The 27,953-nt window shown below is 37.5% G+C and overlaps 1 protein-coding gene across 1 annotated transcript in view; it reads left to right on the top strand.

Annotated features, from left to right (window-relative positions):
- PLCH1 (phospholipase C eta 1) overlaps nt 1-27,953 on the top strand; it is a 206,143-nt gene that overhangs the window by 124,925 nt on the left and 53,265 nt on the right. Inside the window, exons 5-8 of the mRNA XM_039236058.1 lie at nt 6,224-6,353; nt 9,157-9,327; nt 19,584-19,677; nt 22,203-22,406. Coding sequence (XP_039091989.1) covers nt 6,224-6,353; nt 9,157-9,327; nt 19,584-19,677; nt 22,203-22,406 — 599 coding nt within the window. The remainder of the gene's footprint in view (nt 1-6,223; nt 6,354-9,156; nt 9,328-19,583; nt 19,678-22,202; nt 22,407-27,953) is intronic.

Raw genomic sequence — 27,953 nt, 5'->3', positions numbered from 1 at the left:
GTATATTACATTAATCTATTCTCATATGTTGAACCATCCTTATATTACAGGAATAAATTCCACTTGGTCATGGTATATAATTCTTTTAATATACTGCTGAATTTGATTTGCTAGTATCTTGTTGAGGATTTTTGCATGACTGTTTATTTAGTCTGTATTTTTGTTTTTGTTGTATCTTTGCCTGGGCTTAGTATCAGGGTAATGGCAGCCTCTCGAATGAGTTAGGAAATGTTCCCTCCTCTTCAAATTTTTGGGAAATTTTGAGGATTGGTGTTAGTTCTTTTAATGTTTGGTAGAAATCACCAGTGAAGCTATGAAGTTCAAGTATCAAGTTTTCTTTGTTGAGAGAGTTTTGATTACTGATTCAAGCACCTTGCTAGTTAGAGATCTATCCACATTTTATATTCTTTGTGATTTAGTCCTTATAGGTTTTGCGTTTCTAGGATTTGTCCATTTCATTTAGGTTATCTGCTTTGTTAGCATGCAATTGTTCATAGTACTCTTTTAAAATCCTTTTTATTTCTGTAGAATTGGTAGTAATGTCTTCACTTTTGTTTCTGATTTTAGTATTGATTTGAATCCTTTCTCTTTTTTTTTTTGAAAGAAATCTACTTTTGATTTCATTGATTTTTTTTTTCTGTTGTTTTCTATCTCCATTTCATTGCTCTTTCCTCCAGTCTTTGTTATTTTCTGCCTTTCTGCTAGCTTTGGCTAGCTTTGCATTTAGTTTGTCTTCTTTTTTCTAGTTCCCTAAGTTGTAAAGCTGATTGTTAATTTGAGATCTTTCTTAAATTTTATATTTCATCTTTAAACACTTACTTATTTTTAATTGAAGTATAGTTGACATACAGTTATAAACATTAGCATCAAGTGTATTTCTTATTTTTGAATGTAAGCATTTATAGTTATAAATTTCTCCTGTAATACTGCATAAGTTTTAGTATGTTGTGTTTCCCTTTTCATTCATCTTTAAGTATTTTCTAATTTCCTTTTGATTTCTTCTTTGACCCATTGGTTGTTTAAAAGTGTGTTGTGTAACTTCCATAATTTTTTAAATTTTCTAGTTTTCCTTTTGTTATTGATTTTATCATATTGTGGTCAAAGAAGGTACTTTGAATGATATCTATGTTTAAAATTGGATTCTTAGCTATGGCCTACAACATTATCTATCCTGGAAAACATTCTGTGTGCACCGGAGAAGAATGTGTATGCTACTATTGTTGTTGGTTCAAGTGTTCTATACAAGTCTATTAGACCTAGTTGGTTTATTGTGTTGTTTATGTTCTCTATTTCCTTACCTTCCATGTGGTTTCTCTATCCATTATTGTGAGTAGGGTACTGAATTCTCCAATTATTACTGTAGAACTGTCTACTTCCCCTTCAATTCTGTCAGTTTTTGCTTCATGTATTTTGATTTGTCATTAGATGTGTAATAGTTACAATTGTTATCTTTGAACCTTTTATCAATATATACTGTCCTTGTTTATTTCTTAGAAACATTTTTTATTTACAGTTGATTTTGTCTAATATTAGTAGATCCATCTCTGTTTTCTTTTTTTACTATTTGCTTGTAATGTGTTTTTCTGTCATTTCACTCTCAACCTGTTCATGTTTTTGGATCTTAAGTGAATCTCTTGTAGACAGCATACAGTTGGATCATGTGTTTAATTTTTTTATTAAAAAAATTTTTTTAAGGTTTTATTTATTTCTGAGAGAGAGAGAGAGACAGTGTGAGCAGGGGAAGGTGAGAGAGAGAGGGAGACACAGAATCTGAAATAGGGTCCAGGCACTGAGCTGGCTGTCAGCACAGAGCCCAGTGCGGGGCTCGAGTGCATGAACTGTGAGATCTTGACCTGAGTGAAGTTGGATGCCCAACCGACTGAGCCACCCAGGCGCCCCTGGATCATGTGTTTTAATCCATTCTACCAATCTCTGTGTTTTGATTAGAGAATTTAATCCATTTACATTTAAAGTCCTTACTGGTAAGGAGGGATTTATTTCTGTCATTGTACTGTTTGCTTTTTATATGCCTTATAACTTTTTTGTCTTTTGTTTCCTGCATTACTGTCTTTTTTTGTTTAGTTGATATTTTTATGGTGAAATTTTAAATTCCTTTCTCATGTCCTTTTATATATATTTTATAGCTCTTTCCTTTATGGTTACCATGGGGATTACATTTAACATCCTAAAGTTATAATACTCTAGTTTGAATTTATACCAACTTAGCTCAATAGCTTTTTGAATCTGAATTTGTTTGTCTGTGTTTACTGGGAGTAGAAAGTTTTCCTGTTTGAATTAACCAGGTTGACAGCTGAGGGATTTCATATTCTGAAAATATGCTATTTGGAAAGCAAGTATACCCCAGAACTGCATAGGGAATAATTTTATAAGAAATATAGAAACAGTTGATGCTTGTGTCAGTGAAGAGAGAAAAGGAAAGAGGAAATTAATGAATAATAAGATGATGTCAAAAATAGGGATAGTTATGTTGAATCAGAGGACAATTCTCGTACACATTTGTCAGGATTTGATAGGGCTGTAGGTAATATTTTAATAACAGAATAACATCCTTGATTGGACGTACATTTAATTACATTAGTTGAGGACAACAGCTTTGGGATATTTATTATTATTACATTACAAATAGACTTGAAAATTTCAACTGTGAATGAATAATAAGAATAATGAATCTTAAGTAGCTGTATGAAAAAAGTCAATCCAGTGTAAAATATAATTCAGGTTATTTCTGCAATATGGCCGTGTTTCATGGAGGTAGATTCAGTACTCATATCTCTTAAAAGCAATATAGTGTTGTGTTTAAGGGCTCAGACTAGTATTGCACTGCCTTGGATTTGGCTCCAATTCTGCCATGTATCGTGTAACTTTGGAAAGTAACTTAAACTCTTTTCGCCTCAGAGTCTTTGTCACATGGTGATAACGTTAATGATAGTGTATGCCTTATGTAGTAGTTGTGTGAAGATCAAAAGAGTTGATGTACACAAAATACTTAGAACACTGTCCAGCACATATGAAATGCTTATAAATAATAGCTAGTATTTTTATTGCTAAAGAGAGGTGAGGACTGGCAAATCTTCTGCTTTCCTCTTCAGATTAAGTCTGAAATCTCAGTGGCCCAGCAGGAAAGCCTCGGCCTTTTTATCCATCAGTCATTCTCCTCTGTGATTTCCCCACCTAATCTCTTGACCCCACAAGGGAAATTATTAACCTCAGGAAGACTTTAGGTAGGCCCTTATGGATGTTGTGAACTGAAGGATTATACCTTCCCTATACATCAGGTGCTCTGCAAACTGTAGCCTATAGGCAGACCTGGCCTATTGCCTTTTTGTAAGTGGTCCTTAGCTGAGAAATGGTTCTCAGTGATTGGGGGAAAAATCAAAAGAAGAGGAATATATTGTGAAATTGTAAAAATTATCTGAAATTCAAATTTCAGTGTCCATAAGTAAACTTTTATTGGAAAATAATGATGCCAATTGTTATGTGTTGTCTATAACCACTTTTGTGTCACAATAGCAGAACTGAGTAGTTGCAGTTGAGACCTGCAAAGCCTAAAATATTTACTATCAGATCTTTTCCAGAATAAGTTTGCCCAACCCTATGGTAAATACTACCATTCAATACTTTACAATCCTATACAATCCTATAACTTTTTGATAGAAAATTCTAGGCCATAACTTTTCATTCAGTTTTTACTTTCCCAGTTTTTCTTTGCAGAATGATTGTTTCTCTTCTTAAACTCACCCTGTATAATGATGTGAATCATTAATTTAGAGCTTTCTTGAGTACTCACATCTTAATTATGAAGAAGAGCTTTAAGATATCAGAATACTTTTACCTGTATTGTATTGTATACCATGTGTCCTGTTACTGGGAGAGAATGGTTTTTCCTTTCATAGAATCTTAAGAGTTGGAAGGGACTTCAACTCTAAGTTGTGTTCTAGTTGTGTTCACTGAAGAAATGGAAGGACCAAGAAGTGCCATAAGTGACCCACTGTCACAATGCCAGGTCAACAGAATCAAGACTAGTGTATATTTCTCAGTTGGATTCTACCTCTGTGTCTTACCAATCCTATATTCCCTAAATCAATTGTCAAGGCCAGTTTCTATGTTGACACTGAAGGCCTTGCAGACACAGGCCTACCCTTAGGGTTTGTTCTGGCAGAATAGTCATACTTAGGGTTTGCTTGACCTTGTCTGTTCTCTGGAGAAATCTTTGAGAGACTTTTGTAAGGAAGTCTAAAATAAAAGGAAGAAAATAAGACTGCTGTTAAACTCATTTCATCACTTCTTTGAACACAGAGCAGTGTCCACAGTCAAAAGAAATAGAGATGGATGGGTGCTGTGTGTCCAGGAAACAGAAAAAAATAATGAGATTCAGGTATTTATTAATAATTGGGCCAATGTTTCACTCTTCTGATTCTTGAGTTATTTTTACCCTAGTCCTGTGTCACCAGTTAACTTCCAAGTGTCATAATGTATAATGAGGTCCTCCCTGAACTCTATGAGAAGTTGAATTAGAAAGAGCTGGGCTGGTAATTTTCCAATGTTATAAAGAAAACAAATTGTGAAACAAGATATTTATAGTATTTAGGTATTTAACGTTAGAAGAAGTAAGACTTTATGGTTGTTTTTAATTCCTGAGGTCCAGTCTCTTACAATCATAATTTGAATTGCCTAAGAAATGGAAATGTGCTATGTTATTTACTGTTAGTACTTTAACTTAACATGAAAATCAGTTTGATATCAACTGCTTGATAGGCAATTATCCATTTCCCCCTCTCTCACCTACTCTCATTCTCCTATTTGTTCGTTTTAAACTTAATGCCTTCCCTTACTTTGATTTTCTGGTTTCTTTCCACCACTTTTATTCCCCTTCAAATTTTGAAGCTCAGTTTGGTTTTCTAAGTCTATACATGATTCCTGCATTCTGCAATTTGCCCCCAATAACTATGAATCATCCATTTTTTAAAAAGTATTTATTTGAGAGAGAGAGAGTATGAGAGAGGGAGAAAGCATGTGAACTGGGGAGGGAGAGAGAGAGAGAATCTGGAGGAGCTCTGTGCTGTAATGGCATGGGGCTCAATCCTTCGAACCCTGAGATCCTGACCTGAGGTGAAATCAATAGTTAGATGCTTGACTAACTGAGTACCCCAGGTGCCCCTTGAATCATTCATTAAAAATTTTTTTTTTCTAATCACCCATTGGTTAGCATTGGTTACCATTTATTCTATTTCTTCATAATGTGAAACAGCCCAAGAGTCATTCCCCCTGAGGGATTTTTTTCTAAAACTTCAGGTCACTTGATGTAAATCTTCTGTTTCTAAACTCAGCCTCATACCTTCAGTCACTGAATATCGGACCTGCATTTTGAGCATAATCTCTAACATATGAGGCTTACTTTTGATTTAGAAATTTGAGGCTGTTAGGTAAGAATCTTTAAAGCTAGTAATAAGAAGATGAATATAGCATAGAGACAGATCTTCTGTATAGGACACAAGAATACTAGACTAGGTTTCCAAAAATTTGGATCTCTTAGAAATTTATCCTTAGCAAATTTCTGCTGGGACGCTGGAGGCCCAGGGGAGCCTGGTGAGATTGAGCCCTGCACTGGGCTCTGCACTGACATTGTGGAGCCTACTAGGGATTCTCTCTCTCCCTCTCTCTCTGCCCCTACTCTGCTTGCTCTCTCTTTCTCTAAATAAATAAATATTTTTAAAAAACTTCTCCTTCTCCTCTAGTTTTATATCCTCATCTCAACAATGAGGAGATCGAACTAGACAGTTTCTAAATATAGGATTGGACTGAGAAAAGGGAACTGAAAAAATTATCCAGTGTGGGGTGTTGTGAAGGTAAAAACTAAATGGAAGGTCATAGAGGAGGAAGATAAGGCCTAAATTTGGCATATTTGAGGTTTCATCACATCATATTCCTTAATGGATTATATAAAAATGTGTGAGTTAAAGAAACTCCCAAAGGAACTTGGTTTGACTCTCATTTCAAAGTGAAGGGAACCCCCTCCCAGCACCCACCCCTGTTGCCTGTTGTCACTGTTAGCAGATCACTAGCCCCTGGATTGCAGGCAGGGCCTCCTCAAAAGAATTTCTTCTCAAGTTCTGTGTTAATGATAAATGTCCTTGGGAGTATTCTGTGAGAGAGCAGTTTTTATTTTCATGAAAAAAAAGTGTTTCTCTTGACCTTTCTTCATGTGGGTGAAGCAGACCTTTGAGGAAGCTGATAAGAATGGTGATGGCTTATTGAATATTGAAGAGATACACCAATTGATGCATAAACTGAATGTGAATCTGCCCCGGAGAAAAGTCCGACAAATGTTTCAGGTATGTTTTCATAAGTGGATTGGCCTCATGTAAAATATACGTTGTAGGTTATTGATGTTCTTAGATATTTCAAAGGCTATTTCGTTATGTTGGAAGCTGATATTACCTGCTCTGTAGTGTTTTATTTTTCTTTTAGGAAAAGAGGGGTGCTTTGGGGCACCTGGGTGGTTCAGTTGGTTGAGCGTCCAACTTCGGTTCAGGTCATGATCTCACGGTTCGTGGGTTCAAGCCCTGCATCGGACTCTGCTGACAGCCAGCTCAGTGCCTGGAGCCTGCTTCAGATTATTTGTCTCCCTTTCTCTCTGGCCCTCCCCTGCTCACGCTGTCTCAGTCTCTCTCAGAAATAAATAAAACATTAAAAAAAAAAGAGGGGTGCTTTGTTTCATGAAGGAAAAAAAAAAGACTTCCTAAACTCAGCATGTATCCACAGTGTCACTTCCTAAAATGCTTTTTTATTGTTGCTCTTTTCAGAGAGTAATTATAAGTACTTTACCTGGCACTTAGATACTGGAGCAAACTCCATGAAGTCCCTGCGAGAGGATAACATCTCATGTGCCTACCTCACAGAGCTCTTGTGAGGATCAGAATAAAGACTTAGTAACATGAAAAACCAGCACTTATTGAAGGCCTCAAGAGGCTCTATTTCATTTTAGAGGAGTTTCAGATTTAAAATCGTGATGCTTAGAAGTGCTACATCACCTCTACCATTTAGGGAGCTCTCCAGAAGTTCATTCAACTGCCTGTTGGTATTAGATGACATGCTTTTTCCTTGATGGTCAGTCCTTAAGGAAAATCCTTGAGCACAGACTTATTCTGTGGCACCCAGCTGGGATTGTACTTCGTCTTCCATCTAAGGTGCAGAAGTGAGCTCTGTTAAGTGGGTGCAAAGACAATGTTAGGTTATAAGTAATAGTTAATATACTAATTTAGGAAGTGCTCTTATTTGGAGATAAGGCATACCCACAATTCATGTTTTGCAATAATTTTCTATTCTAAGTGGTATTTTGTATCTAGGTGATATTTTGTACCTATAAGAATAAGCAGAGGGTTGATATTTTATGATAGATAATGTGTTGTGTTTCTTTTGTTTTCTAACCATTTGTTCTTAGAGGTGGTAAGGGCAGAAATGACATGAGGGATGAGTTGTGGCAAGGAATGGTGGAGGCTGGCTCCATTCTGTGACCTCTAACAGTGGGCCTGTTCTTGGGAAACTCTTGGCTGGACATGGTTTGCAGTGAAAGGAGCTTGCTCCTGATGCACTGGAGAACATAAGAAAAAGGAAAGAAGATGAAGGAATATTCCATAGAAGGAACTTGGAGATGAAGTGAGGGACTTTGGAGGGGAAATGGGTTGTCACAAATAGAGTGAACTGTCCTTCAACTATATGGAAAGGTTTGCCATGTTCCGGGTACTCCCTGTGACATCTTACCTTTGTCCTGTTGTGAGCCCCACACTCCCATCTGTTCCTTTCCATAGAAAATGCTCATTGTACTGAACAGTAGCTGCTGATTAAATAAGAGGGGCCAAGCTTAAAGAGAAAGGCAAAGTCTATAGTCGCAAAAATAATGATGTTGGGAGTGCTTTTTGGAAGTAAGATAAAGGAATAACATAAGCTATTGATCTATTTTTACTTCTATGTTTTCCTCCTTCAGACACCTTTTTATGTGGGTATTTTATAGACCATTCTCCTTCTACTTTTAAAAGGACAGAAGGCAACAGCACTCTGCTCTGCAATGAAACTGTATGATTTAAATATTGGCTAAAGTGTGTGCTCATAATTGTCCCAAAGCTAACAAAGTTTTTTTAAAAATCTATTTTTTATAAACACATTGACTTTCAAAGCTATGTTTAAAACCCCCTATGTTTGAGTATATGTCATAAAACCAATGCATTTCAAGATACCTTTCATTCCCTGTCAGTTTTGGTTTAGTTCATTTAAAATGAAGATCATGTAAACAGATTCATTGCTCATAACATATCCCCAGCAATTTTAGTGTTTTCTGACAAATTCAGCCAATCAGAAGGGAGATACATGTTGAAAGATTCTTGCTCAATAATTACTAGAAACAAATAACTTCAATAGAATCCACTCTAAATGGATTTTCAGACGTCTGTGGAGAGCAAACAAGCAGGTATCAATGATCCTGATGGCTATAAGAGCAATAAGCTACCTTTGTTAAATTAAGAGAGATTCTGTTATATTTAAAAATTATATTTGATTGAATTACAGTTCAGAGGCTGGTTAGAGACTGATATTTTCATAATGTGTTAGATATTTTTTTCTCTTTTGTTCATGATTTGTCTTCTCCAAGGTTTCTTTTTCATTAGTTTCTTCAAAAGATGAGCTTTTCGTTTAATTGCTCTCCCTTTGATGATAGACCTATTTGTTTCTTATTTCATTGTTTTTTGCTTCTGTTTATAATTTTTCCTTATATTTTCTCTAGCTTATTTTTTCTAGCTTTTTGAGTTGAATTATTATCTGTTTTTAATCTACTTTGCATTCTAATAGGTTGAAAACTTCATTTCCCTCTCATTACTTTCCTTTTTAAAGCTTTCTTTGTTGGTTTATAAATTTACTGTGATCAGAGAAAATGGTTTTTATAAGGTTGATTCTTTATAACATAAAACTTTTTTGTGGCATAATAGTTTTTAAATCAATCCATGTGTGCTTTAAGAGAATGTGTTTACCATTTGTGAAATGTGTTTTAGCCTTTTTATAGTAAACATTATTTCTCAGTATCTCAGTACTGAATTTCCTATTTCAAACTCTCATACTGCCTTGTTTATTCTATGTGTCTTTCAGGAAGCTGATACAGATGAGAATCAGGGAACTCTGACATTTGAAGAATTCTGTGTTTTTTACAAAATGATGTCATTGAGACGGGACCTTTATTTGTTGCTCTTGAGCTACAGTGACAAGAAAGATCACCTAACTGTGGAAGAACTAGCTCAGTTTTTGAAGGTGGAACAAAAGGTATCATTAGACTGTCAAATTACATGTTTACTTAGAAATATTTATGAATATACAGGTTTCTGCTGATGTTGGACATAGGAATACCTTATTTTTAGGATAGATGGGTAAATATCACAATTCCTTGCAAAAAAAATGTTATTTATGAGTTATTTATAACATGTTTCTAGCAGCTCTTAAGAGGGAGTGATAAATCGAACACTTGTGTAATATTTTACCTTACATATGTTGAGTATAGAAATGCATGTTTTTCCACAAAGTAGTGGATGTTAACTCATGTGTTTCATTTTAGATAAACAGTTATGTTTTCTTTATACTAATAATGCAGGTAGGTATTTGTTAACTATGACATAATTATTTTTTTAAACTTTTAAAAAATGTTAATTTATTTATTTTGAGAAAGAGAGAGAGAGAGAACACATGTTCATGTGTGCAAGCAGAGCAGGGGCAGAGAGAGAAGAATCCTAAAACAGGGTCCACACTTTGCGCACAGAGCCTGACATGGGGCTTGAACTCGTGAACCATGAGGTCATGACCTGAGCTGAAATCAAGAGTCAGATGCTTAGCCAACTGAGTCAGCCAGGTGCTCCAACTATGACATAATTTTTAGCTAGCAATATAGTAATTCATTGATAACTGATAGGAAATTGACATTTGATTATGTGAGAAGAAATTAAGCCCTGATTAGCAAACAGAATCCCAAAATATATTTAAAACAAGACCTTTTAATTTTAATTCTATGTAGGCTGAATTGTGGTCAACAAGGCTGGTCTTCTCATACTCCTCGTTTTTTTATATTTCAGTTCTGTTTCTCACTAAAGTAAAAGAATAAGTGATGGGAGGGGGTTAGCTTTATTGAGTTGTACTTGACCAATAAAAACTGTATATGTTTGAGGTATACAATGTATGGTTTTGATATAACGTATACATTGTAAAATTACTACAATCAATTGAATTAACATATTCATTACCTCACACAGTTCTGATTTGTGTGTGTGTGTGGTGAGAACACTTAAGATCAACTATCTTATGGAAGTATTATTTACTGTGGTCACCATGCTTTACATTAGATCTCTAGAATTTCTTCTTCCTGCATAATTGTACTTTTGTATCTTTGACCAGTTCCCCGCAGTCCCTGTCAACTGACACTCTACTCTGTTTTCATGATTTTGACTTTCTTAGATTCCACTTATCAGTTAGATCATGCAGCATTTGTCTTTCTGTGTCATTTCACATAGCATAATGTCCTCTAGGTTTCAAACACGTCACAAATGGTGGGAATTATTTAATCAATCATGCCTACAAAATGAGACCTCTACCAAGACCCCTAAACCATGAGGTTTGGAGCGCTTCTGGGTTGGTGAAGCTACGTGCACGGACCGGGAAGGGGAAGGGGTGTGCCCTGAGAGGGCACAGAAGCTCTGAACACTTTCCCTCATAATTGCCATATGTATTTCTTCATTTGGCTGTTCATGAGTCGTACACTTTGTAGTAAACCAGTTCTACAGTTCTACTAAATAAAGTACTTTTCTGAGTTCTGGGAGTCATTCTAGTTAATTATGGGAACTGACCGAGTCTTTTCCTTAACTAAACTCTAGATAGGCTTTTCTGAGTCCTTTTTTGACTAGGCCTCTAGTTCCCCAAATGGCATTTTCCATGAAATAGTCATATATTTAAATGCTTTGAAAGTTGTGGCTTAATTTCAGAATTAATCAAAGGTAGCCATTTTGGGGAGGAAAAAAGGATGTAAAGTTGTGCATATTATTTATTTCATTAAAAAATTTTTTGGGGGCGCCTGGGTGGCTTAGTCGGTTAAGCGTCTGACTTTCGCTTAGGTCATGATCTCGCGGTTCGTGGGTTCGCGCCCCGCGTCGGGCTCTGTGCTGACTGCCAGCTCAGAGCCTGGAGCCTGTTTCAGTCTGTGACTCCCTCTCTCTCTGACCCTCCCCTGCTCACGCTCTCTCTCTCTCTCTTTCTCTGCTAGAAATAAATAAAACATTAAAAAAATTTTTTTTGTTAATGTTTATTTTTGAGAAAGAGAGAGAGACAGACAGACAGAGTGAATGGAATAGGGGCAGAGAGAAGGAGGAACAGAATCCGAAGCAGGCTCCTGGCTCCTAGCTGTCAGCACAGAGCCTGATGCTGGACTCGAACTCACAAACTGCGAGATCATGACCTAAGCTGAAGTCGGATCCCTTACGGACTTAGTCACCCAGGTGCCCCACTCGTGCATTTTAAAATAGTGAAAAATTGGACACAATCTAAATCTGTAGCATGAGAGTCATTGGTTAAGAGTTTTGTAGGATTTTGAATTTTAAAATGGGATTTTCACAATGGAACAAATTAGAGTCAATTTGACCATTCATATGGCAGCAATTCATTCATTTCTGATGGCATAAGATTGGTGTAGACAACAGAGTATTCAACTTTTACAGATTTACTCAGTTGTGAAATAAAATATCACTGCTGGCCATATGTGTTGTCAAAGATTATCTGAAGTCAAATATTGGCCCACGGGTCAGATTTTTATTTCACCGAAGCTCTCTGGAAATTGAATTTATACTTTGACAGGTCCAAATGCTGTTTGATTATGTCTTTCATTTTTAAAACATGTATGTGCTAAGGGAAATTCTCTCTGTCTTTTATATCCATGAAGAAGTCCCAATTAGAAGAGACCAGCTGGCTGACATTTCTCTTTCATTGCTTCCTTGAAACCACAGATAAAGATCACCATATCCACTAGCTTGTGATTCCAAAGTAGGAGGTTTGGTTGAGGTTTTTGGTTTCATTTTCCCCCCTGTGTTTGCCAAAAGGCAATCTTTGTCTCCTCCAGATTTACTATCCCTTTACTGGCACTGGGGCGGAATGTGTTTTGTGTTCAACGCTTTTTCAGAGTTTTGGTTCAAGAGCTATAATTGGATTTTATTCCCCCATCCCCCTTGACAAACCTTTCTTAACAAGCCTCTACTTTCTTTCTATCCTTTTGTTTCTTGTGGCTTGAGGCGAGAGGAAGAGAAGGCAAAACTATTGAAGCATTCTTAGATGCTGAGAGTCTGAAAATCCAGCTAGCTGTTTCTGAGCACAAAGCCTATCTCCATGGATAAGCCAAAAGCAGATTTCTGTTAATGCATCACTTTCATCTGAAATATGCATATGGGTGGTTAATTCCAGGGGAATTTTCAGAGCTTTATTGATCTCATGCTGGAGGGCCCTCTTCTTATTGTAACTGTTTTTCTGACATAGATCTATACATTATCTAATTGTGGCGCTTGTAATAGGTGCCCCTTTTGTGTCTTTAATCTCTCTGCTAAAATATTCCCTTGATTCTTCTAATCCAATTACCAGTGTTGTTTGTACCATCTCCCTTCATTATCCTTTACTGAATCCAGAATGATTTCATGAGATTCACTGTCATTCTAACCATACCTCTCTATGAGAAATACTTATAAACTCTTCTTTGCTTATAACTACCCCCTTTAGGTAGTTTGTTTTATTTTTTAATGCATTTTCTTCATCATAAAAGCATTCCTTTAAGAGTCATTCCTGAGTTTCTGTTCATTTACTTAATTATTCACAGTTGAAGCAATTGAGAGACTTTTCAGAGTAATTACATCTTGTAATATTTTTGCAGCCTTTAATATAGTTCCCCAAATGGCATTTTCCATGAAATAGTCATATATTTAAATGCTTGAAAGTTGTGGCTAAATTTCAGAATTAGTCAGAGGTAGCCATTTTGGGGAGGAAAATTCTTACTTACTCAGTTGAAAACCAAAGGGCCATTCACTGAGAGGTGTTTCTCCACTCCCTTCTGAAATTAACCAAAAATACAGGAAAGAGACTTTTTCTTCTGTATAAATCTATGGAGACAAAGAGATAGGGGAGGGCACAGGAACAACAAAATCTTGAAATTTGTCTGATTTAAAGCAGACCCCAGAGCACTGAAACTCAAGTCCACAGAGCAGGAAACCACAAAGCAATTTCATTAGTCAAAGGGAACCCTGGAAAAGCTCAAGAATTGAAGTCATGTGATGCTCTTGAAAATAGAAGGTGAGAAGGTGTCAAAAACCAAGCACTGGTTGGAAGTAGGCTCTAGATCCTCTCTCCTACCCCTTGCAGCAGAAACTGTCCCTCCGCTATCCTGGCATAAAAGTGAAAGTCAGAACTGGAGAAAGATAGTCCAGAAGGGTCTCTCTAGACTGAGGCATACCAGGCACATCTGAGTACTGAAAACATGGGGATTGTGGTAGATAGTCTGTGAAGACGGCTGTCGTAATTCTCCTATTCCTATATGCACGCCCCTTGGTGAGGCGACTTTGCCTCTCCTCCCATCAAGAAGTGGACTCTGTAGGGGCACCTGGGTGGCTTAGTCGGTTAAGCGTCTGACTTTCGCTTAGGTCATGATCTCGCGGTTCGTGGGTTCGAGCCCCGCGTCGGGCTCTGTGCTGACTGCCAGCTCAGAGACTGGAGCCTGTTTCAGTCTGTGACTCCCTCTCTCTCTGACCCTCCCCTGCTCACGCTGTCTCTCTCTCTCTCTGCTAGAAATAAATAAAAATATTAAAAAAAAAAAAAGAAGTGGACTCTGTTTTCTTGCCCCTTTAATCTTGGCTAGCTCTGGGATTTGGTTTGACTAATAGACTGTAGCAGACATGATGTACAAAGAACCTAGGCCTCCGAGAGCCTTGATGATTCTACTCTTGCCCTGTTGGAATTGTGTGACTACCCTGTGAGGAAACCAGGGCAGGGTTTTGTGGATGAGACACTACTCAGAGAAAGAGGCCCAGGACCAACAGCCAGCACCAACCAAGATAATGTGAGTGAGGCCCCCTTAGACACTGAGCTGTAGTCTGCGGATCAGGTGCCTAAACGCACTTGAATAGTCGCTAGGCGAGAACAGCAAAATAACTGTCCAGCCAAAGCCAGTCCCACTTGCCTTCCTGCACAAATCTGATTTTTAAAGAAGTGGTTGTTATTTCAAGTTTCTATGTTTTGGGTGGCTAGTTTCAGAGCAATAGGTAATGAGTACAAGGACGAAGTGAATGTCTGTGCACTGAAGTGAGAGAACCAGAACCCTCTTCTAACACTCTGCTCCCAGGTTCTATAGGGAAAATTACAGGTAGGAAATGGGAGACTATGATAAGCTAGAGTGGGTTGGATAGTGGCCCCAGAGGATAAGTCCAAATCCTAACTCCCGGTACCCTGAGTGTAACCTTATTTGGAAATAGGGTCTTTGTAGACATAATTAAATCAAGGATGTTGAGATGAGGTCATGCTAACTTTAGAGTGGACCCTAAATCCAGTGATGAATGCTGTTGTAAGTGGCAGAAAAGAAGATCTCAGAAGATGGCCATGGAGGTAGAGACTGTACTTATGAAGCTCCAAGCCATGGAATGCCACAGTTTGCCAGCAGCCACCAGATGTAAGGAGAGGGGCATGGAACAGATTCTCCAGAGGGAACCAACTCTACCCACACCTGGAATTTGGACTTCTGGTCTCTAGAACTATGAGAGAATAAACTTCTATTGTTCTAAGCCAAGTTGGTGCTAATTTGTTACAGCAGTCCTAGGAAACTAATAGACCAGCCCCAGGAGGACTCCCAAAATCTGAAAATATATACATCAGACATCTAATAAAATAGTTCAGCCAGGGAATTCTACAGTGAGGCCCCCCAGTCACTGAGCTCTGCTTGTGAATACAGAGCTTCCAACCAATTTATTACTGACTTGATTTTAAATACATTTTTCAATAGCTAATTTTGAAGATGAGTTTTAAATAGCCAAGGCTTACCACGTGTTTGAGGAAATCTTCCACTATAAAAATCAGAGGCCAAGGCAAACAAATAACATTGAGAAACTTGGAGGAAATAGAGGCAATGCAAGGAAATTTTAAAAACTACCATTAACATCAGAGTGATGAAACACAAAATTGCAGCCATGAAGCAAGTGCAGTATGCTATGGGAAAAGATGGTTCTGAGGAAGAGAAGAGCAGAGAACTAAACTGAATAAATGGCTTAGAAGATAAAGAGAAAATTGCCCATAAAATAGAACAAACAGAAATGAAAAACAGAAAGAGAACATAAGGAAATTAGTGGATTGAATCAGAAAGTACACTCTCTGAATAAATTAGAGTTACAGAAAAAGGTAAGAAAAAATAGCAGGGAGATTATAAAATAAATAATACAAAAAAATGACTAGCATGGAAAGATAGAACTCCCTCAACTGGCAGGGCCACTTGGTGCTGAGCGCATTGAATGTAAAAAGATGCACACAGAGACAAATGATCATGAAATTTCACAATGCCAAGGAGAGAGTGAAACCCTAAAAGTTTGCAGAAAAGAAGAGGGAAAAATGCACTGATCCAGTTAATGAGCAAAGGCGGGTCCTATAAAAGGAGTACTTTCAGCATGGCATCAGACTTCTCAATAGCAACTCTGGAAACCAAAAACATAGGAGCAATGATTTCTGACTTAGAATTTTCTACCTGGTGAATCTGTCAACCAAACGTGCATGCAGAAGAACACACACACGGAAGAACACAGAAACACAGGCAAGAAATAAATAATTTACTTTCCAAGCGCTCTCTGATGAGTGTGACAGAATGAAGTCAGAACAAAACCTGAATAAAGTGCTGGAACCCCAGCAGCCTGGAAGAAGGATGACCTTTATAGGAAATAAAAAATTGGAATTCATGAATCGTTTGTTGCCTTTGGTAACTGAGACACCGTTAGCATTGTGAGGAAGAATTTATGAGATGACACTAAAAATTCACCAAATGGGTAGAAATAGCAGCAATTACAAATTGAAAAAAATATATGTAAGAAACACAATCATTATACAATAGACTCAATGTCCCAACATTTGCATAATCAGAATAATTCAACACTGAATAGTAATTAAATAAAAAAATTAAGGTATAACTATCCTAGGTGAAGGGGTAGAGGAGAAAGTTTTGCTGGCCCAAACAAGCTGAAGTTTTTGTCCAGTACAATAAAAGCATCCATAGATAATGCATAAGGTGTATAAAAACAGAAAATAGCATCATTAACAAACAATTCAGAATTTAAAGACTCCTTCCAACAGAAATACGTAGAAATGTTGACATTATTTTTCTTGGAGAGTGGTTGTCCATATGAAAAGGGGGAATTCTGCTTTCAATCATATGCTTAGTTTTGACTTATTTATGAATATATATGACTTTGATAAAAATAAATTGAAAAGAGTTTAGCAATATTAAAATTCTCTGCAAATTATGATTTTGGGTTTGGTGTGCTTTGGGAATCATAGCTATAAGAAATCTAATTATTTACTTCTGACTTTGTTTTGAAATTCATACTCACTGTCAAAACTTCCCCAGATAACTTTACAAGAAGTCTGAGGATAAAATGTTAGTATCAGAATACTAGTGTGTTATATGGAGATCTATGACTTTGGTTTCTTCAACTAGTCCACTTAAAGTGGATTGGATTGGCCTTTAATATGAGGGCCAGTTAGTCTTTTTTGGATGAAATTAGAGTATGATAGCAAACTAGGACAAGAGAATGGAATCCAACCTGGAATAATCAAAGAAGTCAAATTATAGTAACTGACTTGATGGTTTAAAGCATCTCAAAAATTAAGAAGATTTAGGAGTTTCAGCTGTGTTGAAAAAGCAATAAGTTTTGAAAGTAAGCATTTCAATTTTTCAGTAGAAATGAAGAAAGCCACCCAGAGACATATAATAATGTATATAGGTATACATAGGTATAATGCAAAAGAAAAGGCTTTGAATATGAAGCCAGAAGAATGAAATTTGAACTTGGTTTTGCCTCCTCTCAGTTTTGTGACTTTGAGATAGCAAACCTTTTCTAGCATAAATTTGCATATTTTAAAATGGAGATAAAAACAGCAAGTCTATGAGACTGTTGTAAGAACTATTTAAGATTTTATGTGTAAAAGCTCTTTATAAACTGCACAGCATTGACTGCATTACATAAATGTAAAGGATCATTATTAAATCCAGGGTTTTTAAAGCAGTCTTTGCACCAGTTGCCTGGTACAGTAATAAGAGTCCTTCACGTTGGAAACAGCAAGTGGCTCAGATATTGAAAGCAAACAAAACTTTCAAATGAGCTCCATGAGAAATAGGAGTAGAGTAGGGAGAAGTTCTTTTCTGTTTCACCTTATTAGCTATATGACATAGGGAGCAAACCAAAGGGGAAAGGAATAGTAAAGAGCATTAACCCATGCTGAACCTTCTTTGGTACAGTAGAATTTCACAGTAGCTTTTTAAGTAAGGTCTGAAAAATTCAGTTTTGTAAATGCAGGAGTTTGCTATTGGGGAGTTAATTAAATTAGGCCAGGGGTTGGGGGAAGGAGGGAAGCTGATTGACTTGTACATTTCATTTCTCATTATTATGGGGTTTGTACTGTATTTCAGAGTTAATCCTTATACTTGAATTTTGGTAGGAAATGGATTATTTCCCATTTATTGTTATATAATGCTGAGAAAATTGTGAGCTTCTTAGAATGCTTACTAATATTTTTACTAATTTACTGACTACTTCTTGAATATAATGCTTTCGGCATTTTTGATGGTTTTTAGATCCCATGGGCTGCTGGTAGACCTAAGTCCAGGACAAGGCTCCCTACATCTCTGAACAAACAGCTTCATAAACCAAATAATTTCAGTGTAAACCTGGGCTTCCTATGGCAGATGAATTTTATTTTATTTTTTAATCAATTTTTTAATGCTTACCTATTTATTTTTGAGAGAAAGAGAGAGCACAAGTAGGAGGGGGAAAAGAGAGGGAGACACAGAATCCGAAGCAGGCTCCAGGCTCTGAGCTATCAGCACAGAGTCTGGTGTGGGGCTCAAACTCATGAACCGCGAGATCATGACTTGAGCTAAAGTAGGGCACTTAATCAACTGAGATAACCAGGTGCCCCATTTTTTTTTTATTTTGTGAGAAATTATTTATTTTTTAGATTGCATGTGATAAATCTCTCTAGTATACAGCAGACAATATAATGACCTACTCAAAGCCTGACTAGGTCAATAGAGTTTTTACAGGTATCATGATTTCATTTATTTTATGGTATTTTCTGGTGTTGTCTGGTAATATAAGCCTCTGAATATAGTAAGGACTGCAAAATTTACTCAATGGATGCATCAGCCATTGTGTAGCTAGTTTGTGGGGCGATGGGGGGATGCATTCTATGTTATTTCAAGCAGGCAAAAAATAGCTGCAAAACAGAGCTTTTTTCCTCTGCGAAAGGTTTAAATGCTATTTAAACTGACTGTTTAGACAAATGAGATTTCACTAAAACAGAAGTATCAAACCTAAGAGAGAATATTTGGGAAATATTGAGAATGGCTCATAAGATTAGCTTCCTCTATCACTGGTCATTAGTATTTTTAAATGTCACTGATAGGTCAAAATAGAATTTTGATTAAAATATCACATCCTTCATGTTGCTATTTAAATAATTATTCTTGAAGAGTTTACTTTGCCCAGTGACACTAAGTATGTGATGTTCAGGCAGCTACCTTGAGAATGCCTCAATAATAATAGCATGCACTGCCTCTTTGATGTCACATGTTAATAGTAATGCATTTAATTTTCACAACCACCTTATAAGGTAGCCACAGAGAAGGTAAGTGGCTCATTCAAGATCCCACTGTTAATAATATAAGATGGCTAATTTGGACAAAAGCCATCTAGCTCCAGAGTTTTTTGTTATGCTAGCTGCTTCCTCTAGGTTTTTGGTTTTATTTTCTCTTGCCAACCTTTGTGATCTTGAATTACCATGGCAGATAGCTCTTGTGATTCCATGGAAAGAGCTGTAGATCTGCATACCCATGAGTGGATTTACCTAGGACATCTTGTTTTTCCAGGCAGTCATTTTCTCTCTGTATATATTTATGATTAGCAAACTGTAGTGTTTGTGTAGAAAATATTAATTTGCAGATAGCTACTAGTTTATAGTAAGTAGATTTTGACAGTGGTTTGCATTGATTATTGATTTAATTTTATTAATTTTGACTCATGGAGTACATTTGTCTAGTTTTTGAAGGGGTGTTTTCACTGATTAAATCTGAAGGGTAACATGGGAAGATTCAGATGATCGTTTCCCAAAGATAAAGTTGCTGTGATCTCAAATACTGCTCCTTAAAGCACCTTGCACTGTATCACGAATGCTTAAAAAATCAATGTGCCTTTTTAGCATAGAAGGAAATATCTCATGAAATTGCAGGTACCCTACTAATGTTTTGTTTTGTTTAGATGAACAATGTGACAGCCGACTATTGTCTTGACATCATAAGGAAATTCGAAGTTTCAGAAGAAAATAAGACGAAAAATATTCTCGGCATAGAAGGTAAAATAATTAATATTCTTAATTTCTCATTTTTCAATTCAATTTGCTAAGTTAAATTCAAGCAAAATTTTTAGTAACGGAAATCAGAAGATATTCATAGATTACAGGTGATTCAAATAAAACTCGAGAAACAATGTATTTTCCTGTAAAAGAGATATCATGATATTGCTATTTCTCTTACTTTGGCAATGATGATATGCATTTTCCACTCTAAGCAAGTCAACCTGATGCCACCATGTGTGTGACAGATGTCAAGAAATATTTGGACTTTTCTCAAATGGCTAATTTTGGAAAGAAATTCAACCTGGTAATTTCAAAAAAGGAAATTTGATCTTAAAATAATCTATGACATTAGTGACTTTGAAAGTACATGGTTCTTTAAAAATCTTGGCAATGAACTTGTTTTTACCTTGTTCACTCCACTGATAGCAGTGGAGATGTTGTTGGAACCACAAATTTTGTTAATACAACTACTTCATTATATAGTTGAGGAAAGTGAAGCTCTCAAAGAAATTAAGTAATTTGCCCAGAGTTATATAATCAGAATGTAGCTTCAAGGATCTTACATGTAAATATGAATACAGCTACATGTATGTGTAAGTTATATATACTTAAAATGTGTGAGGAAACAAATTTCAGGCTGTTACCCAAGAGAAGAACAAATCCCAGGCAGAACCAATAATTTGACGAAGGACTACCAAGACCCCCCATTGCCTTCAAGAACATCCAAAGCCATGGTTTATCTTAGCTATTTTTTTTACTGCCTCCCCCCACCCCCCCCGCCCCATTGCTTTTAGGTTCAGTGTGGACAAGGAGGTTTGATACCACGTTTACTTCCTGGGGTGGAGGGTAATTAAAAGAAAGGAATAATTTAAAACATATATATTAAGAACCATTTTAAAAACACCTAGAGAAGATAAACTAATTTGGGCCATTTCTTTACCAAGAAATGAATGTTTTGCTTGGTGGGCCCCCCAAAATGAAATTAAACATGATTTCTACATTACTGTCATAAAGATAGGCATGAAGAAATTCTCCAGAGTCTCCGAGGATACTTATACAGTTTCTTGAAGACTTGTTAGCAATTAAAAAAAAGTTTTTTAATGTTTATTTAGTTTTTGAGAAAGAGACAGAGTGTGATCAGGGATGGGGAGAGAGAGAGGGAGACACAGAATCTGAAGCGGGCTCCAGGCTCTGAGCTGTCAGCATAGAGCCTGACTTGGGGCTTGAACTCACGAACCATGAGATCATGACCTGAGCTGAAGTCAGACACTTAACCGACTGAGCCACCAAGGTGCCCCAAAGACTTGAAGCAATTTCACCTGATAATCATTCTACTTAAGTACTTGAGGTCATTCAAGTATTTATTCATGTATTATTGAATGCTTCTTCTACCTAGGTATTATGTTTTGAAAAACTGTAGAAAAACTGATCAGATTTTCTACAGAATATCTGCTTGTTTGAGTATAGCTGTGCTAAACTAGTTTTGAGTCTACATCTTAGTGACTTTACAAATTTATAGCTTATGCTATGTTCACCATAAGTGTAGCTACTGTCTGTCTTATTACATGGCTATTACAATATCATTGACCATAATCCTTAAGCTGCACTTTTATTTCTGTGATTTATTAATTCCGTAACTGGAAGCCTGTACCTCCCTCTCCCCTTCACCCATTTTGTCCACCCCCTCACTCCCTCCCCTCTGGCAACCATCAGTTTGTTCTTTGTATTTCTGCATAATCTTTAAACATTATTTTAAAGTTATAAAATGTGCTAGCTATTAGCAGCATCTTCCCAAACCAATCTCATAGTCAAATAACTACACTCTGAATTTAGGCTCTGCCTAACTTTTGACCTGTTACTTCACCTATGGCACTAACAATACTATTTTTTAAATGAATAACTTCTCAAATCGATGGTTGCTCAGTAAAGCGCTTTGTATAAAAATTGCTTTAACAGTGCATCAGTCACCCATTAGATCATGCTGCCTAATCCTAGCTTGAGTTCAGGGTTACTGAGTGGCCTCGGAATAAGCCCTCTCTCATAGTCAATCAAAATTCTTGAAAAATGTACTTATTTTTCTGTAGCTTATGTTGAAACTGCTATTCCCCAGTCATGTTTCAGTTTTTGACACTATTTGACCTGAAACAAGTCTCTCATTGCCTTAGTGTTCCTCACATTAGCTGTCCTGAGTATAAGTAAGATAATCATTACAAACATACTTAAAAAATTTTTGTTTTTAATTTTTAATTGTTTTTGGGAGAGAATGATAGAGACACAGTGTAAGGGGAGAAGGGGCAGAGAGAGGGAGACACAGAATCTGAAGCAGGCTCCAGGCCCGGAGCCTGATGTGGGGCTCGAATTCATGAACCCTGAGATCATGACCTGAGCTGAAGCTGGACGGTTAACCAGTTGAGACACCCAGGTACCCCACTATGAACGTACTTTGATCTCTATTGTCCCTGATAGAGTCAATTAAGTACTCTTTGAACACTATAGTACTTCACTCTTTTTTTCTTCCAAAGGGTTCACGAACTTCATGCGTAGTCCCGCTTGTGACATATTTAACCCATTGCACCATGAAGTGTACCAGGACATGGATCAGCCTCTGTGCAACTACTACATCGCTTCCTCTCACAACACATACCTGACCGGAGACCAGCTCCTTTCTCAGTCCAAAGTGGACATGTACGCACGGGTGCTACAGGAGGGCTGTCGCTGTGTGGAAGGTTCGTGATTTGTCTGAGCTCTGCTGTGTGTTGATGAACGTGTCCTTTAGCCAGTCAAGTCTAGTCTGAAGAGTGGAGACCTAATACATGTACTCACACTAATCAGAACCATTTTTATGCTTATTATAGAGCTATTCTTCACTCATGGAGCTCTCTGGATCCTCCTTATTATCCAGTCAGGAGGAGAGAGAGAGAGAGAGAGATGTACCAGAAGTTAGGAAGCGCACCTTCAGTTGCTAAAAAATTGTGATGAAAATGAAAGTTTTCCTAGAAAGATATTTTTTATTTAAACAATGCCAAAAATAGTTCAGGATAACTGTTTTTGAGACACTTCATGATCTCTCAGTCAGCAACGTTTATTAAATTTCTTGTGGGGTCTTGATTGTGAGGACTCTGATATAGGACATGGTTTCTGCCTTCAGGGATAGTCTTGCAGAATGGGTGGACATTAAAAACAGTTGTACAGTGTGAGAATTCCAGCAGGAAAATCAGATACACGTTAAGAAGTGTTGGTACGAAGAGTAAGATGTGAGGTAAAATGCAATGAGAAATTGACAGGCTGGGAAGGTGAACTTGGGTCATTCATAAAGAGTTAAAGGGTTTGAGTGCTGTGGTGAGGAATATCAACTCTAACTTTTCGTAACAAGCGTTCAGTGAAGCATTTTTTTTCCAAATATTTTTAATGTTTATTTTTGAGAGAGAGAGAGAGTGAGAGACAGAGTGTGAGATGAGAGGGTCAGAGAGAGAGAGAGAGAGAGAGAGACGAAGAATCTGATGCAGGCTCCAGGCTCTGAGCTGTCAGCACAGAGCCCTATGCAGGGCTCAAACCCACAAACTGCAAGATCATGACCTAAGCCGAAGTCAAAGTTTTAACTGACTGAGCCACCTGGGCGCCCTTCAATGAAGGGTTTTTTTTTTTTTTTTTTTTTAATTTTTTTAATGTTTATATTTGAGAGACAGAGCGTCAGCAGAGGAGGCACAGAGAGAGAGGGGGAGACACAGAATCTGAAGCAGGCTCCAGGCTCTGAGCTGTCAGCACAGAGCCCGATGTAGGGCACAAACTCACCAACTGCAAGATTATGACCTGAGCTGAGGTCAACCGCTTAACTGACTGAATCACCCAGGCACCCCTGAAGGGTTTTAATACATACAGTGATATGATCAGACTTGCAGTTCAGAAAGATCACTTGGGTCATGATGTGGGAGGACAAGTATTTTAGAATATGTGTTTGCGGAGGGGAAGAAGAGAAGAGTGAGGCTAGGTAGAGCAAGGAGAATGGTGGAAAAGCTATTACAGTGATTCAAAGGGAGGGTTATAAAAACCTGGACTAAATGAGTTGGAGAGACAATTACATAGATATAAAGAAGTAAACTCAGCAGTATCCAATGCAAGAGGTAAAGCATGTAAGGAATGAGGGTGAGAGCGGTAGTGAATGAATGATGTCCTCACATACTATAGAGAATCTGGGGAGAGAGCATTAATGAGTTCAATTTTCCATCTGTTGAGTTTATAGTGACTTTGTAACATTTACACGGACATTTGTATCAGTTGGTTGCATAATCATATCTGAACCCAATGGAAAGATCCAGGCAAGATAAAGATTCCATGATTTTGAGGTTTAGTTTAGTTTTATTTATTTGTTTGTTTATCTATTTGTTATTTTTTAATAAATGTTTATTTATTTTTGAGAGAGAGAGAAAGAAAGTACTAGCAGGAGAGGGGCAGAGAGAGAAGGAGACACGGAATCCATAGCAGGCTCCAGGTCCGAGCTGTCAGCACGGAGCCCCATGCTCAACATGGAGCCTGATATGGGGCTCAGTCCCACAACCCTGGGATTATGACCTGAGCCAAAAATCAAGAGTTGGATGCTCAACCGAGTGAGCCACTTAGGCACCCCATAATTCTGAGTTTTGTGTGTGATAGTTAAGATCGTGAAAGCGTACAAGATCACTTACAGGGAGGAGTAGAGAAGCAAATGAAGCCTGAGGAATGAAGTGATCCAGCATTATATGTGGGAAGAGCAAGGGTAGCCAATGGGGATTAACACAGAATGGCCACTGGGTCCTAAAGGATAAAATGGTCATAAATGTTTAAAAACATTTTTAAAAATATTTTACTTATTTCTGAGAGTGAGGGTGAAAGCAGAAGTAGGGGAGGCACAGGGAGAGAAGGGAGCAGAATACCTGAATTGTGCTCTGGGCTGACAGCAGCAAGCCTGACGCAGGGCTCACACTCACAAACTGTGAGATCATGACCTGGGCTAATGTTGGACGCTCAACCAGCTGACCCACCCGGGCGCCCCGGTGTCTTTTGATAGAGTTTTGGTGACCTGTAAGTGAGAATTTGGGGGTAGCTAATCTGCTGTGGGTTAATCACTTGGCATTTTTCTGCATTAGAAAACTGGATGACACAGGTGTGGGGGATTTTGACACTTTGAAGAAGAGAAAATGAGGACACAGGTTTTGTTTTTAGAAACAGAAATATGGAGAAAGTTGTCGTCACAAACACACAAAATAAGAGCAGAGAGTTGTTATCGCAGAGCGAGATTTTGGATGAAGTTACAGGTGGTGACTGTATCCAGGGTGTGTCTTGAGTGGGCATGAATGAAGTAGAGTGAGGATGGGATTGTTAGCATTGGGGAGGTCAAAGCCAAAGGATTGAATAAATTGCCCACCTGGACTTTTAACTCACAAAGGATGTTGACAGGTAGATTAAATATGAAAAATTTTAAAGATTAAAAGTTGTATATTAAAACCTGTAAGCCAGATACTTAAGTACAGAAAGAATACTACAGGAAAGGCACTTGGAAGATGCCAGAAAGGTAGAGTTGGATGAAGTGAGGTTCAAAAGTAAGGAGATTTTTTTTTTTTAATTGGATGTAGGAGAACAATTGTTTAAACATAGCAATTAAACCCTAGAGAATGCCTCTTGGCCTGTGATTTATACTAAAAAAGTCTGTGGAGAATGGTAGTGTCCCCCAAGGTAAGGTGATTGTTAAGATGAGGAGGTTGAAGGAGAACTCCAGAGAGTCTGATGATAAAAGGGAGCTTGTGATAGAATAGAGATTCCATGGTACAAAGGGAAATCACTTTTGGTGGGGATGTGCTGGGAGTTAGCAGTGGATAACAGGTTCTTGCGGTGGTGGAATAGAGTCTGGGAAATGAATAAAGCCGTAGGGCAATAAGACTAGTAACTGGATGGGTCTTTGTCATACAGTTTCTGGCATGTTATCAGGGTCAATTAACATTTTCAAACTGGACAGGCCTTAAGAACTGCCTACATACAGAACAATTAGAACCACTACAAATTTAGTGTTCTGGAAATTTATGCTTTAAGAGATGGCATTTTTGCAGTCAATGCAGAGAACACCTACTGACAATGAGTGACTGACAATTGAGTAGCTTAAGCAACTGAGTAATGAAGATGCTTATGAAATATTAACATAAAGAAAAACCTTTTAGAAGGTCTTGAGATGACATTCTGCTCTCAGCCATTATTCAACCCTTTGTTCATTCAGTGCTCAAGAAATTTTACATGTCTGACATGCATAGAGATTCTCCTGGCACATACCCTCATTGGAATCACAGTGATGATTGCCTATCATTTTAAATGGTGACATTTCCTTGGAGGCCAAGTATGGAAAATGACTTGTAGTGACTCCATGAAGTGATAGTTTTTACTCCAGACGGTTTTGCAATTTTGTTAACTGCTGTGTCCTGTACGGCATTTCTTTTGCTTTTCAAGTCCTCCAGGTACCTGGTCTTCTCTTTTTTGCTTTTTTTACCAATATCACTGTCCTACCCAAGCCCAACCATGTTCCCATGATCAACTCCTTGTATTGAATTAGAGCATCTAATCCTCCAGCTTTGTTTTGGGGTATTAAGAAGGAAAGCTATCTGATTAAGACAATTTATAGCAAGATACAAATGACTTTTTTTAAGATACAAATGATTTTTAATCTTAACTTTTTAAGGGTCTTTTGATTTTAAAATGAGAATGTGAGAATTGACTTAAAATGAGAATTTAAAATTAGAAATTGTGTGCAGTAGATGATACTGAATATGGGCCATCTCTTGTACATCCCTTCTTTCCTTCTAACTGTCAGTCACCAAAGTAATAGAAAGAAGCTACTTGGCTCTCCTTTTCTAACAGCTTTTCTGCTCTAGATATTCACGGAAGCTGAGGATATATACAGTTACGGTGTAATTTTAAACAATGTGCAATCTCTCAAATATCTCTCTTACCAGCTCGTATCAGCAAATTCCTCCCCTTATATTTGGTTGACTTGCAGTTATTTCTATTGAAATAATCTGTAAGTGGACAGTGAAAGTCAAACTATTATTTCTGGAAGATTTTTGTTGAAGAGAAGAATTATATTAGTTTTGGAGACTTGATCAGTTTTGTCCTTGACCTATTTCCTGTTCCAAATTATGGTGATCACTTTGTCTTTGAATGTACTGTGGGAAGGAACTACCATGATTTCAGCCCCTTTTGTGAGCTGGGTCCTGACTGAGTGCTTTCTATACATTCTCATTTGCTTCTTACAACATTAAGGGGATAGAATAACCTCCTTAAGAGGACACCCCATCTTGGAGTAGGTTAAGCGGCTCAGTTTTCCATAACTAGGAAGCTTGTGACCTAGGGTTTGAACGCAAGTTGATTTAACTTGCCTGCTCCACTTTTTCCCAGGAATTCTATGTGCTTTTTGGAAGAGGAAACTTGAATGGCATGATCAGCCCTAACAGGGATGAAATGAGGGCCATCAGTCACATAAGAAAGGCTAGAGAAAGTGAAGTGAAGCACTGAGGGGAGGTAGGCTTTAGAAGAAGGAATTTTCTCAGTTCAAGATCAGGACTACCATCTAACTATTTAGATGTTTCCAAAGACTTAGAATTTGATGACATGGTCTTTTGTGCTCTCCTAACAACTTCAGTCAGTGCTGTGCTTTTGAGATCTTTGTTCACATCTGAAGCTTGGGCCTGGAGACATCAGTGTATCTATACCCAGTGTTATGTCATATACCTTGGGTCCAGATGAAGTTGCTTTTACTTTTAAATAGATGTAGCTAAGATTTGAAGAACCTGATTTATAGACTGTATCAGGTCATGAATTGAAGATCTCAGGTATTACAGATATTTCTCTGAAGCAGCTTTTGCCAAGGATAGCACTTCATGGTAGAGAATAATGATTCTGGACAGGTTCTTCATGGTATTGTGACCTGAAGAATCTCTCCACTTTCAAGCTTCTAGTTTCATAATGTTGTGTTTTCCATCTCCATTAGTACAGGTGTAGGAATGTCCTTGGTCAGGATCTATAGAGAGTCTTGGGGAAGACTAATAAGTCTTTTTTGGTGAAGTGGGCTTGTCAGCAAATCAGTTTGATAACATTTTTTACATGGTCTTACCTTCCTTTGATTTTCAGCCTAAGTTACCTAATAAATATGGATGTTCTGTCCAGGGGATTTTCACTCTCATTATGGAATTGATGTTGCATCACAGCTATAATCGGTTTACAACCTTTCCTGTTATCTCCGGGAATGCTATCAG

This window comes from Hyaena hyaena, unplaced genomic scaffold, assembly GCF_003009895.1.
Source record: "Hyaena hyaena isolate Hyena2069 unplaced genomic scaffold, ASM300989v1 scaffold_105, whole genome shotgun sequence".
Taxonomy (NCBI): Eukaryota; Metazoa; Chordata; class Mammalia; order Carnivora; family Hyaenidae; genus Hyaena; species Hyaena hyaena.
Note: the sequence above shows the minus strand (reverse complement) of the source record. Positions and strands in the feature narration are given on the sequence as shown.